At 42.6% G+C, this 18,055-nt stretch overlaps 1 protein-coding gene across 1 annotated transcript in view; it reads left to right on the forward strand.

Moving 5' to 3' along the window:
- The window catches only part of LOC306785734 (uncharacterized protein), a gene marked incomplete at its 3' end in the record, with an annotated part of 37,010 nt that overhangs the window by 1,052 nt on the left and 17,903 nt on the right, over positions 1-18,055 (forward strand). The window contains exons 2-4 of the mRNA XM_079280191.1: positions 1,719-2,216; positions 11,346-11,371; positions 11,952-12,121. Of these exons, the coding sequence (XP_079136317.1) occupies positions 1,719-2,216; positions 11,346-11,371; positions 11,952-12,121 (694 nt within the window). The remainder of the gene's footprint in view (positions 1-1,718; positions 2,217-11,345; positions 11,372-11,951; positions 12,122-18,055) is intronic.

Consider the following 18,055-nt stretch of genomic DNA (forward strand, 5'->3'; position numbering starts at 1 on the left):
TTTAAATGCATTGATAAGGCAGGGTATGCTAACTGCAGCCTCTGCTCCAATGAGACGAAGTACAGCAACAAGGGCTCACGTGCCCTCTCATCACACTGTTCACTGTAATGACTACAGCCAGTGTACTTCCGGTCCCAACTGTCCCACGTGCAGTTGCTCCCAAAGGCCCTGAAGTAATGAGTGTTAAGGAGCCTGAACCTTCATGATTTCAATAATTGAACCGGATTGAATGCATATTAATTGTAAATAGAATATAGGCCACAATTCTAACGGCTTTACAGTAACATTGGAAGTTAATATTCAGCCATACAGTAACAGGGTAAAATGAAAATTAATCACTTTATTTAGTATAGGCGATGGTTCTCGCTACTGTAGAAATATGCTTGCGGTATTTACAGGCATTAAACGTATACGTATTGTGAGGAATTTAAGTTTTAAAGCGCTCCTAGCGATGTATATTATGTGTTACAATATGTTTACTTGTAGAAGGTTTAAACTAAAGGGAGAGTTACTGAATTTGTTGTGCACTGTGAGAGAAACCAGAGAATTTATGACACCGCCATCAAGTCAGAGAGAGGGGGATGTTGCTGAAGAGTTTCTGAGCACAGCCTTCAAGAAGGGGTGTGAATTGGTGAAGGAAGTGGCCGACTGAAGTCCGACGGGTTCAGCCAATCACTGAGCTGATCTATGGGCTAAGGAATGTGTAATATGAGACATTTCAGAGACTTTGGAGGGACAAAGAAACTGTGAATCCCCGGAGATAATCAGACCTCATCTGGACCATGAGGCGGACACACCAGTCTGTCGTGTGGTGTGGATGGGGCCTCTATTTCATGAAATATTACTGCTGATAGTGTAATTCAGTTTGTAACTGCATTTTCTTTTGTTAGTATATTAAATTCCTTTTGATTTAAACTTCAACCAGCTGATTCGGCCCTGCTTAATGATGGAAGAAAGAGAGCAGGGGGGGGGGCTGCCTCTTCTCCTCTGCATGCTTCTTCTCCTCTGGAACAAGGAGGGGGGCTTTTTCCTTCACCTTTTGTTTGAGACATTTTGAACATAACAGTACTGTGTGTGTGTGTGTGTGTGTGTGTGTGTGTGCTCATTTGCAATAGTGTTGCGTGTGTCATAGAGCAAAGGTTTGAATCTCCGGGTGAGGCGCTCCCCGTACAAAGAGGGAGCTCTGACACGCAGGTGGTAGCTTAAAACTTATAACTAGTTGTGTTGTGAATCGGTTAGTCGGTGGGATATTGTGCAGCAACCTGCAGGAACAGCACCTTCCCCATCCCTGAGACTCCAGGACTCCCACACACAATGTGGCCCAACCCTGGCTTGTGTGTGGGTGAAGATAATGCGTCCTTGTGCTGGACAAGTTCAAATAAAGTATAAAGATACATGGCTCACAAAACACTGAGAGGAGAGATGCATATACGGGCACCTCCTTCACCTCTTATGAGTTTGCAGGTATGCTGATTTGTTCTCTCAGCTTCTAGATGACAGGAAATATTTCAACTTAAAGTACAAGTTTGTTCTCTTTGATAACGCCACATGGATTTGCCAGCTTAAAATGGTTCATGTGTTCATGGTCACATAAGTTGATTACATTATTGTATTATCTGGTTCTAGTGATACTCTGGAAGTGTATGTCCAGGAGACTATTTGCTCAATTCTAAAATGTCTTTGTAACCCCTCTGTGTGTGTTTACTGTTTTCCTGCAGACGTCCAGCAGCTGTTGTTGGTTAAAGAAGAGGTTCCCTCTGAGCAGCAGGAGTGGAGCTCCAGTCTGGACCAGGAGGACCCAGAGCCCTCACACATTAAAGAAGAACAGGAGGAACTCTGCACCAGTCAGGAAGGAGACCAGCTTCACGGTCTGGAGGAGGCTGATGTCAAGTTCTCATTCACTCCTGTGAAGAGTGAAGATGAAGAAGAGGAAGCTCAGTCCTCACAGCTTCATCAAAGACAAACTAAACAGATGAGAACAGAAGCTGATGGAGAAGACTGTGGAGGACCAGAACCAGACAGGAACTTGGATCCAGATAGACATCCAGAACCAGATACTGATGAGAAGACTGGAGAGTCTTCTGACACTGATGAGGGTGGTGATGGGAAGAAGACCAGAGAACCTCAGTCAGGTTTAAACTATGTGAAACCTGATGAAGTCTGTGTCAGTGATTCAAGATGTAGCGCTGGTGAGAAACATTTTAGATGCTCTGAGTGTGAGAAAACATTTGGCAGGAGACAGACTCTGAAGTTACACATGAGAACCCACACAGGAGAAAAACCTTTCAGCTGCTCAGTCTGTAAGAAATCTTTTAACCAGAGTTCAACTTTACAGAACCACATGAGAACCCACACAGGAGAAAAGCCTTTCAGCTGCTCAGTCTGTAAGAAATCTTTTAACCGGCGTTCACATTTACAGAACCACATGAGAACCCACACAGGAGAAAATCCTTTCAGCTGCTCAGTCTGTAAGAAATATTTGCACGATCGTTCAACTTTACAGAGACACATGAGAACCCACACAGGAGAAAAGCCTTTCAGCTGCTCAGTCTGTAAGAAATCTTTTAACCAGCGTTCACATTTACAGATACACATGAGAACCCACACAGGAGAAAACCCTTTCAGCTGCTCAGTCTGTAAGAAATCTTTTAACGATCGTTCAACTTTACAGACACACATGAGAACCCACACAGGAGAAAAACCTTTCAGCTGCTCAGTCTGTAAGAAATCTTTTAACAGGCGTTCATATTTACAGACACACATGAGAACCCACACAGGAGAAAAACCTTTCAGCTGCTCAGTCTGTAAGAAATCTTTTAACAGGCGTTCAACTTTACAGAGACACATGAGAACCCACACAGGAGAAAAACCTTTCAGCTGCTCAGTCTGTAAGAAATCTTTTAACGAGCGTTCAGATTTACAGAGACACATGAGAACCCACACAGGAGAAAAACCTTTCAGCTGATCAGTTTGCTGTAATAGATTTGTGTGCAACAGAGATCTAAAGGTACACATGAATACCCACACAGGAAACAATCCCCTTTAGCTGTTCTGGTTGCAGTAAAGTTTCCGTTTGTGATAAAAGCTTTCAGCACGAGTCACCTCTGAAGTTACACATGATTAACTGCGGTTCAACTCCACTGATTTCAATTCAAAAAGTTATTCACTGAATGAGTGCCAACTGTACAGTTTGAAATAGTTTTGATGTTTATATTGATGATTGATTTGATGGTAATGTCAGTTTAAGACGATGGTTTTACCTGCATCTGTGCACAGTATATTGTATTCAAATGATTTCATCAATAAAAAGTAGAAGGTTTGTGTATTTCACTGGTTCATACAGTTGTACATGGCACACTTTGTTCGTCAGCATTAAATCCATCAGTGACTGGAGTGTGACTCAATAGTTCTTTATCTTACTTGGCAGTTTGCACTCTTTGCTGCTGGCATTACTGGTATAAAATTGTCATCTTGTCTGACACAAACTCAAATAGGATGAAAAAGGTCCTGAGATAAAGCAATCTACACATTCTTTGAGGTCACAAACCAACAACATCCTTATCTGGATCTATAGTTCCTTCCATGATCAACAGGCCGACACATTCCTGAATGTGTTCACAACTTGTCGATACTTTTTTAGATTGCCGGTGGCTTTTCTTGATCGTACCATCATCTGATCCTAATCGTTGTGCTCCCCAGGCCTCTTGTTCATGTGTATGAGCACTTTTACCAGCTCAACTTTAGGTAACCATGAAACAGGCCCCACCTTTGACTTTATCACACAGCTCCAACACAATATATCAGGATTGGTGCGGCAGCAAAGGGGTTGGACCTGATCACACCCGGCCCTCGTACATTGTGTTACATAATGCTGTTTGGAAAATACTAAATGCTAAAAATAGTGCGGAATGAAAGAAATCTATAGAGATTAAAACAATAAATAAAATGTCAGTGAATCAAAAGACATCAAGCTAAGTGATGCAGATCAATCAAAGAAAAACAACTCACTTTTTTACGAGGGAGAAGACAATAGCTCAATCATAGAGTTGGAAATATGTCTTCAACAGTAAATACACACGTTTTATGTCACTCTCACACGGAGCCGTCTAAAAATACATATTACAGGGAGGAACTGAGACAGAGCTCCAGTATTCATCCCACTATGACTACGTCCTCCTCAGTGAACTCATAGAAGGGAACCTCCCGCTTTAGAGGAGCAGGTCCCTTTCTTATCCTTCCTGAAGCATCGTAGTGGGAGCCATGGCACGGACAGTAGTAGCCTCCGAAGTCTCCGGCGTTGGCGATGGGCACACAACCCAGATGGGTGCACACACCGAGGACGAAGATCCAGCGGGGGTTCATCACTCTATCCTTGTCATGCTGGGCTGTGGGCCTTTCTTTATGATATGAGACTGTACATCCTTTAAACGAGTCTGATACATTCTCCCATTTTACCAGTAGGTGGCAACAAATGCCACTAACGGGCTTTAGTGGGTCTCTGTCATCTGATATTGGGTACTGGGTGTTTTTTTTATATCAATAAGGAGAGTCCCATAATTGAATACAAGAAATCTGCCCTGTAAAATCTGTCTACATAAAGCTGTACGTGAGTATTACTCTAGTTTCCATTTGTCATAGAAATGTGTGTCTGTGTGGTGGTAAATACAAAAAGCAATGTCTCAGAGACAAATACGTTCAAATAAACCTAAAGTCTCATAACAACGATTGAGGGGTAATTGAGTGGACAGCCCACTTTCTTTTTCAAGAAACTGCAAAATTGTGCACGTTTTCTAAACAAGGTTCATCAGAGCGTTTTAATCCCCGTGAAATCATGTGACTCAATCTATAGGCGGACTCAGCAACTCACGCTAATTTTGTAACAAAAAAAGGGGGGAGGGGGGGACACCGTGAAACTTTTTTACCGGCTCTGGTTGTGGCTCATGTGGTTTGTCAACCTCAAAAGGTAATTTTCAGGATATTGCACAACAAAGAGGGCGGAGTGCTGAAGTGCCTTTTTCCTTCAGACTGCCAAGCTCACAATGACAGAGTCCGTCCGGTAGAGCAACATGCCATGTTCTGGATCTTTTGTTTGGATTTTACTCTCCACATGGGGTACGACTTATCTTTTCTTCTTTCTTTTCCTTTCTTTTTCTTTCTTTCTTTTTATCTCATACAATATCCCGATACTTGCAGGAATAATTGCCAAATAGTGATCCCTCAGAGGCTGGGAGATCCATCTCTCATTAATGATGCAGCTACACATCAGGTAACACACTCTACTCTTCAATTCGGATAGTTATTTAACTTTGGGTAGATGTTTTGTTGAACACGGTGGATGTTTTGCGAAATCGTGATGTCTCTACCGGCAAAGCCTTGGTTAAATCAGGCATATGACTCTGAGGCTCTTATAAGATTGCACCTGTCACACAGACATGTTTCTGTTGTCAGACACACACACACACGAGAGTAGGATGGTCTCACAGACTCACACACAGCCATGCTTGCTTCTCGGTTCACGCCGAGGGCAAAAAAGGGCCAGAAGTTCAAGCAGAGGGCGAAGGCGGGGGCCCCACCATGTCGGCCGGAGATAAAAGAGGCACTTAAACAGGTGTCGGACATTAGGGTAGTAGAGACTTCAAAGACAAAGTCACAAGACCGAGTCAGCAGTTCTAGGAAGTTGGTAGGGCGTTAAGGTCATTAGTTAGGCCCCGGGGTACATATAAATAAACATACCCTTGACAGTAAGGTCACTAAAAATGCTGACGGGTACATATAAAGACAAAAGCATACCCGGGTTTCAAAGATCACGCTGGAGTAAGGGTTTTTGTGTAATCAATCAAGTAATGTTTGAAATTCTGTTTGAAGATATGTTTGATGTGATGTTTAAAAATCCGTAAGAAGTCAGAGATCTGAGCCCCGGACGAGTATAAATAGGGGCAGTTTGAAACAGCAGGGGAGTTGTGCGGAGGCGTGTGAGCAGTCGTGTGAGGAGTCTCGAACAAGAAGCAATGACACCCGGACGAGGACCGCTTGCGTATTAAAAGAGCTTTATAACGGTTTGGGCTCTAAAGCAGGGTCCTATCAATTTCGAAAGGGTTAAGGAACAATGTACATTAAAAGAAAAAGTTAATACTTTTATAAGACCGACTGCTAGTCTGAGCGACCGAATTACACTATCAAGGTGAGTTACTGTGGGTCGATTCAGACGGGACAGCAAGCAAGCCATCGACCTGGTCTGTGTCGGCAATTGAAGAATATTTTAGTGCAAACTTAAATTCCGGTAAAAGTCACTCTTAAAGTAGAGCAGTGCACGAGGCAAAAACAGGTACTGAGAATTCGGGAACCCTTCCTCCCGAATATCTCCCGTAGGGCCAGGTGTGAAAATCATATAGGGAATGAATTAAAAAGCGTGTCCCCTCCTTCAAGCCAAATCTTAAGGCACCAGGGGTACACACAGGGAGGGGCCGACTCCTCCGGGCACGAGTCACGTGGAGTCGTGGTCCCTCTGGTGGATCGCAAGGGTTGATCTATCGCCAGCAGAAACTCCTGCCTTCTGCGCATCAATGTTGGCACGGAGCTAAATCTACTCAAACTTTTGACGACAGGCCTCCTATTTGCTTATTACTAATTATTTCCAGATAAATTGAAAACATTTACAGAAGGAATCTAGTTTTAATAACTCAAATAGAAATAATAATAAAAAAAAATTTAATTAATTAATTTTTCAATTTTCTTTTATTATCAAATAAAATAATTAAAAATCGTGAGGGGTCACCCCCCATATTCACGTAACATGGCGCCCGAACAGGGACTCGGAGGGATTAGGTCCTAGAAACACTAGAACGTGTAATATAGGAAGAACAGAGGTTCCCTCTCGGGTTAAATTACAAAAATCCTCCCGAGGATATAAAGAAAAAGTGATGCATCCAACCAGCGAAATCAAGCTGAGGTGATATATTGAACTCTGCCAGAAGCAGTAAAATTCGACAATCCTCGACCGACGTTCGTAACACTCGTCCGTCAGTACCGGCAGTCAAGGAAAAGATTTTATCGTTCTGCTCTCTCTATTAGGAATCGGTACCGTGGATCGAGGCAGTCAATAAATCCTCTAAAAAACTTGACCGTCCTTCTCACAGGAGAAGGAGTCGTTCAGTTAAAATGGGACAAGAAGACAGATCCTTAGAGTTAAAAACTTAGAACCAGGTAGAGAGGAAACCCTTGAATTAAAAGTACTTCACGGGAGGGCATTTAAGTGATTTAGTGGACAGAAATATTGATCGCTGCGCATAGGTTTAAAGGATACCTAGCTTGTTGACATAGAGGCCCGGTGAGAAGCATACGATTTGAAATAAAAGAGCATAGCTTCCTCCCCCGTCTAAAAACAGGGAGTCCAGAATAGCACACCGCTGTAACACAGAGAAAGTCTAGTTGAGCTGATCACTCAATGCAATTAACGACTCAGGCACTGAAGAGACGAAAAAGGGCAAAATCCTTCCCTAGACAATATATTGGAAGATTATATCACAGTTATATAATAGAAGGGTCAATGTATTGTTCATAATAATATTACAGTTATATTATTGCAGGGCTTGATGGTATTATCAGTATATGATTCTAGTATTTAGCAGAGACCTGAGAGAATGAGGCTCTGAAACACCAACACGTGTGGAACAGGGGAACTGATTGAATTTCTCTCATGATAGAATCAAAGTAGTGTAGGATATTATCACAGTGGTATCGCTGCACCTTTGATTTTATTGCTGTTATATATTAATATAATAGTATTTCGAAAATGGAGGAGGAGGGAACTGAATGGGGTTCCGATATTGAAGACACTCCTCACGGGGGTGTATCTTCCCCTCACTTTGAGCAACCGCGGAGGACATTATGTCCAGATCCCCGTAAATACGCTGATACCGGTAGTTATTGCGGAGATTTAAGGAGAGCCACGGAGCCCAGTGCTCCCCCACCATATAATCAGGAAGGCACAGACATTCTATTGTATCCGACGAGTAATGAAACGAGTACTTGGCCAGAAATTTACCCAACGAAAACTCAGAGGGCTGACAGGCGGAGTAGACCCGCCTGACAGTACTTAATGCCCAAATAGATAGATAGATATAAACTTGGATCATCCCCAGGGGGGAATTCGTTTGTAGCAGCAGCAATTTACAGAGTAAAATATAACGTATGGAATGCACAGTATATACCATGAATACAAGATATCGGTTTAGAACATCTGTGTTTAAAACACTAAAAACGATGTATAAATTCGCTGTGTGAAATAAGGGAACAGATTTCGTTTCTCTCAGATTAAAATCAGAATAGTGTGGGGTAGTATTACAGTGTTGATTTTAGTTAATATTTATTGGTGAAAAATTTAAAAAGCCCCCCTCCTTGCTCCGAGCAGAGGGACCAGGCAGAGGAGAGGAGGCAGCTCCTCCCCCTCTCCTTTTTGTTCAGAGGAGAGGAAGCGGGCGGGGGAGAGTAGGCAGCCCCCTCCGCTCTCCTTCTTCCATAAGGAATGATTCAAAAAAGGAAAAAACCCGTAGAAGAAATAGTAGCAAACAATATTTACTCCATTACAAAGGTTTTGTTCTTCGAGGCAAAGTATGTCGCTGGTTAAGTTCCTGTGAAAATCTAACGGAAGTATTCGGTCCTGCGTCATCAGCTGTGGCTGCTCTGGTCGCTGCCTCTGGTTGACGTGGGCGGGCTCTTGTGAACTCATGACAATGTCACAGGTAACAGCTATTTTGGAAGGTGTCTTAACTGCAAAGTAAGAAAAAGCAGGGACTCGAGAGAGATTAGGCCCTAAAACACTAGAGGTGTAAAATAGGGGATTAGATTGTGTTTCTCTCAGGTTAAAGTCAAAATAGTCAAAAACGGCCCCTCCTTGCTCAGAGGAGAGGGAGCGAGCAGGGGAGGAGGGGCAGCCCCCCCCCTCCCCTTGCTTTCCTTCTTTCAAGGCAGCTCAGAATGAGCTAGAATAATGGAAGCAAAGAGACTTCACTAAGGAAAAGAGCGAACCGCTCGCCCACGACAAGTGGACTAAATGGCCCAAGCCAGTCTGAAAATGGCTGAACCGTCCCCTATCTTTCCTCCAGGGTGGAGAGGGAATGATGCACTCACTGAGGTCCTCCTTGAATAAGCCTCTCAAATAGGGACCAATGTGCATGAGGGATTACGACATGAGGGACACGACAAGGTCAATAGGTTTTTTGAAACAAAATCTAGTTCCTCTTCCTAACCTTAGAACACATCCAACACAAAGTGAAGTCACGGGGTCAACAGTGAACGATGGTTGATGGCTTCAAGACAGCTACGCCAGGAAAAAAGAAAAAGAAAAAAGGCAAGCCAGTATCCCATCAAGCATGGGCCTCATATTGACTTCTGTGACCTCACACTTTACATTCCACAAGCCGTCTGGATCATCAGCTGCTCAGGGGACAAGATTTGGCCTAGAATGAGCCTGGACAGCCATCTATTGGCATTCAGGTGAACTCCAAAATCACCTTACACTTGAACTATATAGGAGCGGCTCTGTTTCTTTTCCGAGTTTCTCTAAATATAGTTAGGGTCTTTAATCCTTTAAAAGTATATCATTTTTTGTTTGTTACTTTACCAGTTCCATTCTTATCAGCCGTATATTTTACACGAGCTTCTCTGATTTTTCAGTTTCTCCTGCGAGGACATTTTGTTAATTTCTTATTTTATATTTTTTACGATCTTATCCTTTATATTAAGTAGGGATTATATACACATCGTTTGAGTGTTTTATGCAGTTATTACAAACTGAGTATTTATTTTTGGTTTTAAAACTTTTTCAAACTTTTAAGTTGAATATTCTAGTTAAGGAAGGAGAGAGCCTTTTCAGATTTTTATGTTTTGATTTCTACACGATTTCTACCCTGGTCATTATGTGAAAATGAATCTTGGACCAGATGACTGGCCCAGCCCAACGATCTATGAAAAAACTTCTTCATGCATCGATTGTACAGCCGGTATAATAAGAGACGAGATTGTTTGAGAGGGCATACATGCTTCAGAAAGCCAGCGTGCTCCTGATCTGTGCTTTCATATGGCATACCGAAGGGCGAGGGCAACGGCAGCTAACAATATCCTTCACGATTGTATAAAACTTAATCGGCTGTGAGATAGCACGCCTCAGTCTAGAAAGGACAGGTTGAAACAGGTAGTCAACAGGTAGTTCTCTCACTGTGAAAATCTAACTTTAACTGCGAATCTTCCCACCTAAGCTGTTATGTTTCACACATATCTCCCGATCCTCTTTGCACACTCTGAAAGAGAAGAGTCCAGCATGAATGCATCATCAGACTGCACTAGGCCCAGTGGTTTCATGTGACAGCATTATCAATGATTGGTTCTGTGATTTATAGCATTTGTTACGTGATCTGGGGGGTGACCCCTCACGATTTTTAATTATTTTATTCGATAATAAAAAAAAATTGAAAAATTAATTAATTAATTAATTTTTTATTTTTTATTATTTGAATAAGTATCAGTGTGGTTTGTGCATGTAAAGAATGCAATCAGTAGTGTACCGAGCTGGATCAAACACAACTTACCTCAGGGGCTGAAGGGGATCTGCTGAGGCGTAACCCCTCTCTGGGCTGGCCTCTCAAGAAAATATGAAGAAAAGGATTTGGTCGAAGAAACCGATTCGTTATTTATTTATTTGCATTTAAATCAAAGTGTAATCTCTTGGTCCAAAATACAGAGAAAAAATCGTTAACTGAAAAATATAAGAAAAATCACTTAAGTATTCAAAAACCCCTTCAGAGTCAAATGATCTTTAAAAAACTCAGACTCAGCCAGCAGACTGGCTGGCAATGTAGTCTACGGAGGAAAAAGTTAATGATTCACCCAGCGCAGGAATAGACAGAGTGAGCTTCTCCCCTGACTCGACTTCAAAAAATCTTCTAAGTATTCTTAAAACTCTGACTCTCAAAGTCCGGAGGTCTGCAAGAAGTTAAAGTTTACCTCCGTGCAGGCAGAAGCCCGCACGGGGTTCGAGACTCCTCACACGACCGCTCACACGACTCCGCACCACTCCGCACAGCTCCTCACAACTCCTCTGCTGTTTCAAACTGCCACTATTTATACTCGTCCGGGGCTCAGATCTCTGACTTCAAACGGATTCCTACACATCACATCAAACATATCTTCAAACTGAATTTCAAACATTACTTGATTGATTACACCAAAAACCCCTTACTCCAGCGTAATCTTTGAAAGCCGGGTATGCTTTTGTCTTCATATGAACCCGTCAGCATTTTCAGTGACCTTACGGTCAAGGGTATGTTTATTCATATGTACCCCGTCAGCATTTTCAGTGACTTCACTGTCAAGGGTAAGTTTATTTATATGTACCCCGGGGCCTAACTAATGACCTTAACGCCCTACCAGCTTCCTAGAACTGCTGACTCGGTCTTGTGACTTTGTCTGGAAGTTCCCTACTATTCTCTAGAATAATGATTAACTATTTTAATGGCCAAAACGTGTTTGGGTGCCTCTGCCCCCGGCATCCCGGGTGAATCGTAAGTGCAATCTGCCCCCTTCATCTCCCGGGCAATTCTAAGCCTCCATCTTCATTCTTTGTGTGAACTTGCTGGCTCAGCCTTGCACTTCTCATGAACCGAGAAGCACGCCTGGGTGTGTGTGTGTGTGTGTGTGTATGTGTGTGTGTGCGTGTGTGTGCCCCACCGTACACGTCAGTGCAACAGAGGGTTCTTGACCACAGAAGCATGTCTGTTTAACAGGTACAACCTTATGCGCGACTTGTTCTAACTCCTGATAACCCGGGCTTTGCTGTGTAGAGGCATCACGATTTCGCAAAACATCCACCGTGTTCAACACATTACTTGACAGTTCATTCAGTTTTGGGTTCATTTCCACTCTCCAGTGTGTGCTTGCATGCTGCTCTGTTTCAGCTGTATCGCCCCGTGGGTGTTCGCGTGATGCTGGTCGGTCTGGATATCTGGTCGTACAAAGATCAGGTGGAGGTCAGCACTAACCCTGAGCTCACCCTCAGTCGCTTCTTCGAGTGGCGTCAGCGGAGCCTGCTGCCGAGGACCAAACACGACAACGCACAGTTCATCACGTAAGACGCAGCTGTTTCCAACTCGCCACTAAAAAGACAATGCCAAGATGGTGTGTTAAATTGTTCCTCTTCCTCACTCAGAGGTGTGGATTTCGAGGGTTCCACTGTCGGCTTAGCCAACACCAATGCAATGTTTTCTGTTTAGGTTGTAATCGTCGCGGAATAACGACGTCATCTAATGTGTTTTTTGGCGGTTGTCAAAAACTAACAGAACGGTGCGTTGTCGCCACCAACTGGCCAGATTCAACATCCACGCCAGGATGTTAGTTAATGAGCGAATGTAGTTCAATTTCTTTGGTATTTATACACAAGTTACAAAATAAACTTGACCACAGAAGGTATTACATGACATTAGCTATGTGTGGAAATTGTACATCCTTAAAATAGTTTTAAATTAATTGAATTATATATGTAGGCTGCTGATATGAAATGTGATTTTTCCAATGTGCAACAAACATTTAATTGTCAGTTGTTAACTCTACTGTAGCATACAATTACCTTTCCTCTCACAAGTAGCGGACAGCAAAAACATTTACAACTCAGTCTATTTATTTTGTCTTACGATGGCAACTCACATTAGTATTGCCTGCAAAAAAAGTCACTCAGGAATATGTTTCAATTGAAATGGAGTTCTGTAGGTATTGTGCAGGACAATTAACTGTCCTGCGGGCAGGGGCGGACTGGGGGGAAAAAGTGGCCCGGGAGTTTACTGTCAGACCGGCCCACTCAATACACGGCGCGTTGCCCACTCAATGCATCGCACGTATCGACCAGTCAGTGGCCGAAAGTGGCCTGGAAAAATACCCATACACTGAACATTATTTTGGATGATTCCAAAGAAATTACATCATATGTTTTTTCTTAATAACATTTGGATGCACCAATTTGCCTGGATGGACACATTGAATGAAATAATAGTCGCTATTGTAACACTCAAAGGTATAGTTTGCTAGATGCAGTAAATAACACATCAGGACATCTTATTATAGTCTCAGTATCATATAATATATATATATATATATATATATATATATATATATATATATATATATATATATATATATATATATATATATATATATATCATATAATAATATATATCATATAATAATATATATCGTATAATAATATTCACTTTAATATACAACACACACACACACATATATATAATGATGTATTTATAACTATATATCATGTCTTAGCAGGTGCTTCATGTCTCTCACTCCCTAACTGTCCGTGCTGGATCCGTCCCCGTTGTTTTAAAAAGCTAAATAAGTTATTAGCATGACGTCGTCCAGCTAGCCAAACCTGTCTGGTGTTCAGCTGGAGAAGCTTCGCATGTACTGCTTCCCTTTCCTGCTAGTCTGCTGTCTGATTGTGCAGTTTCTCCGCGAAAGTTCTCCTCTCAAACGGCTGGCGCTCGCATGTGGAGACTAATCCGGACGGAAACGCGCAGCTTGGGGCAGAATCCAGTTTATTTCGATTTGAAGTTGTAAATAACATTATTATTGTGTTTAAATGATAACTGTCATAAAGTCATGATGTTACACACTCCGGTCCAGAAGGTGGCGCCTTAAACATTGGTTTGTAGTCCGCAATTAAAGTGAAAGAAGAAGAAGAAGAAGAAGAAGAAGAAGAAGAAGAAGAAGAAGAAGAAGAAGAAGAAGAAGAAGAAGAAGAAGACGACGACTAATCTCCTGGTAGTAGTGATGGCGAGATGAAGCCTCATGAGGCATCGCAACACTTCAGCCAATTGGTTCGAGAAAGGGTTCATTACTCGAAGCTTCATGTGCACACGATACCACCTACTGGCCAAGTGTATAATCACAGGCAGCTGTATCTGAACCACATAATGTGATGCATTGAATTTTTGTGTCTGTTATGGCTGTTGGGAATGACTGAATTACAAAAATGTATGACCAAATCATTTCTGTACATAAATTATGACATGTGCATAATAAAATATTTTTTTAATGTATTCTGTGTGTGTACATTTTCCCAAAATGGTAGTATCATATGATATGGCAGGTTGTGTAATAATGTTATTATGTCACTTTAGGAAAATGGCATGGGCTTAAGCAGGCAGAGGACAGTGAAAGTGCTTGTGGAACTAGGAAGAGGGGACTGAATATGCTTGTGGAACTTGGACAGTGATGTACAGGACAGGGGACATTTTATTCATTTTTATTCAGAAATAACAGTTTCTCAACAGTGTTTGGTTTTAAACGATTTCTTTTTTTGACACAACCTCTCCGGCCTTTGAAAACACCCTTTCACAGGGTACAGAAGATGCTGGCGTGCACAAAAACGCAAGAGCAAGTCTATATAAATTTGCATACAGGAATTTTTGCCTCTCCCAGTACTCCAGAGGCTTTTCCAGCCTGCTTATATTTGGCTCGGAAAGGTAGCGCTGGACCTCCACAGTGGCATCTGCTGTTACATTTTGAGTCTTCCGTGCCTCCATGACGCTGGTGTCTAAACGATGCCACAGTTTGCTACCTAAGAGGAAACCACAGATCACGTTACTAAGTGTTCTCATCGGAATAATTTATCTCAAAATGTAAAATAATAGATTACCTCCTGTGACATCATGAGAGGTGGAAGCCTGGGGGATTTCCTCTCTGCTTTGTTTTGACCGTATAATGGTGGCACACTCTGAGGTCAGTCGTTTTATTGCTTCGGTGGCTTTTGTTTGGCTGAAAAATCCTATTACTTTAAATCGGGATCCAGTTTGGACACAAACGCCCTGAATCCAACATCATCCACAATACTGAAGGGCTGTGTGTCCTTCACTATCATGGAGACGAGGGCTTCATCCAGCTCTTGTTTTCTGGTGGCTGGTTAAAAGAGAATAAATACAGTGTCTGTTACCTGTCTTTATTTGCACAATAAACAAAAGTGAACAGGGAAAAATTGTGATGGGGCATTTGTAATATTGTAATGACTTACAATGGCTAGGTGAAGCTCCAGTTTCCTCCTTATTCTCATGCAAGGCACGGTGATGCCTTAGCATGGATGAGGTGTTGTCATTGTACCCCAACTCCTTGGAGCACAATAAACACCTCACCTTTGAATAAAATAAGAAACTGTGAAAAATACAGTTCTTGATAAGCAAACCTAATGTGTCTGAAATATAGTTAGATGTAGCTTACCTTATTAGGAGTTATCAAATCAAAGTGTTCCCACACAGGGGAAATCCTCCTCTTCCTAGCTGGCTCCATCTTATCACCTATCCTTCTCTCCTCACTCTCCTAACTCTCCAAACTATCTCTCTCTAAACTCTCCAAACTATATAAACGCCATCCAAACTATCCAAACTCACAACTCTCCACCAACAACCCACATTTTGAATGGAGCCTGAGTGGTTTATATTGCTGTCAAACCTCTCGGCAAAATCTGAACCACTTCCCGAAGCAGTCACGTGGTACAGCCGGGCAGCGAGGCTTCGGACGTCATCATTTTTGGCTCCTCCCCTAAATGAAGCAAGCCTCGATACGCGCTTCGAGGAAACGCCCCCTCCATTACTCGACACACGCTTCGAAGCGTCGGCACATCTCGTAACATCACTACCTGGTAGCCTATAACGTTAAAGCTATTGAAGTTAGCTTAGCATGTAGGTTTCGTGAAAATGTCGAGTAGAAAATGTCACGTAGAAATGTTGAGATCTTTAATCAACCAGCGATTAACTGCGGCTGATGAAGAGATATTTGGTCTGTTTGAAAGAACGATAGCAGAGTACGAGGAGGAACTCTCTCGTTCAAAAGAGGCGAATAAGCGACAACGGGAACTTCTGGACGCTGTTCTCAACCCGGAAATCCGGATACAAAGAGCACGTAGGTTCACTTTATTTAACACTGTTCATGCTCCGGCTGATAACTTTGAATGTAGTTTGGAGTGAGACTCTGTTGCAGTTCGTCGTTTTTTTCTTCTCCTGATTTAATACCTGCAAACGTGTCGCTTTTCGGCGAAATAAGCCGTTTTGAATTAAAATATATCATCCACGTGAGTGTAGATCCGTATAGTTTTTATTTTTTTTGGGGGGGGGGGTCAACTGGTCAGCCAGCGTTTCTCAGATTGGATTGAGACAGGGAGAAAATGTGATGTCGTGATCTTCGCAATAAAACATATTTGATGCGACGTGTCGAGTCTTGGCCAATCAGCGTTAAGATGTCTACACCGTCTTCATTTCCCTCCGTTAACGTTTAAGTTCCGTTACCGTTCAGACTTGTTTGGTTAAGTTAACGTCCACTGCATGCGGAACTTTGTCAACGGCTAACGCTCATCATTATCAAGATTTAGGAGGATAACGTGATGAAACATGAATCTCCCTCCGTGTTCCGGTTCAGTCCACGTGGTCACTCATTAACTCATTAACTCAAAGTAGAATGAGGCGATTTCGTGGTGATATTCTGATAATAACTTGAAACATGAGGCCCAGATACTGATGAGATGAAGAGGATGTTGTGTGTGTAGCGCAGCTTGACGCAGGGCTGAGATGTGAGTGGAGCTGGGCCTGGATAAAGGTGGAGGTCTAAACAGACGTGAAGAGAGAGCAGTACAGCTTCCCGCTGTCAGTGTTTTAAATGCATTGATAAGGCAGGGTATGCTAACTGCAGCCTCTGCTCCAATGAGACGAAGTACAGCAACAAGGGCTCACGTGCCCTCTCATCACACTGTTCACTGTAATGACCACAGCCAGTGTACTTCCGGTCCCAACTGTCCCACGTGCAGTTGCTCCCAAAGGCCCTGAAGTAATGAGTGTTAAGGAGCCTGAACCTTCATGATTTCAATAATTGAACCGGATTGAATGCATATTAATTGTAAATAGAAGATAGGCCACAATTCTAACGGCTTGACAGTAACAGTGGAAGTTAATATTAAGCCATACAGTAACAGGGTTAAATGAAAACGAATCACTTAATTTTGTATAGGCGATGGTTCTCGCTACTGTAGAAATATGCTTGCGGTATTTACAGGCATTAAACGTATACGTATTGTGAGGAATTTAAGTTTTAAAGCGCTCCTAGCGATGTATATTATGTGTTTCAATATGTTTACTTATAGAAGGTTTAAACTAAAGGGAGAGTTACTGAATTTGTTGTGCACTGTGAGAGAAACCAGAGAATTTATGACACCGCCATAAAGTCAGAGAGAGGGGGATGTTGCTGAAGAGTTTCTGAGCACAGCCTTCAAGAAGGGGGGTGAATTGTTCAAGGAAGTGGCCGACTGAAGTCCGACGGGTTCAGCCAAGCGCTGAGCTGATCTATGGGCTAAGGAATGTGTAATATGAGACATTTCAGAGACTTTGGAGGGACAAAGAAACTGTGAATCCCCGGAGATAATCAGACCTCATCTGGACTATGAGGCGGACACACCAGTCTGTCGTGTGGTGTGGATGGGGCCTCTATTTCATGAAATATTACTGCTGATCGTGTAATTCAGTTTGTAACTGCATTTTCTTTTGTTAGTATATTAAATTCCTTTTGATTTAAACTTCAACCAGCTGATTCGGCCCTGCTTAATGATGGAAGAAAGAGAGCAGGGCGGGGGGGGCTGCCGCTTCTCCTCTGCATGCTTCTTCTCCTCTGGAACAAGGAGGGGGGCTTTTTCCTTTACCTTTTGTTTGAGACATTTTGAACATAACAGTACTGTGTGTGTGTGTGTGTGTGTGTGTGTGTGTGTGTGTGCTCATTTGCAATAGTGTTGCGTGTGTCATAGAGCAAAGGTTTGAATCTCCGGGTGAGGCGCTCCCCGTACAAAGAGGGAGCTCTGACACGCAGGTGGTAGCTTAAAACTTATAACTAGTTGTGTTGTGAATCGGTTAGTCGGTGGGATATTGTGCAGCAACCTGCAGGAACAGCACCTTCCCCATCCCTGAGACTCCAGGACTCCCACACACAATGTGGCCCAACCCTGGCTTGTGTGTGGGTGAAG

Source organism: Melanostigma gelatinosum (assembly GCF_949748355.1).
Source record: "Melanostigma gelatinosum genome assembly, chromosome: 12".
Lineage (NCBI taxonomy): Eukaryota > Metazoa > Chordata > Actinopteri > Perciformes > Zoarcidae > Melanostigma > Melanostigma gelatinosum.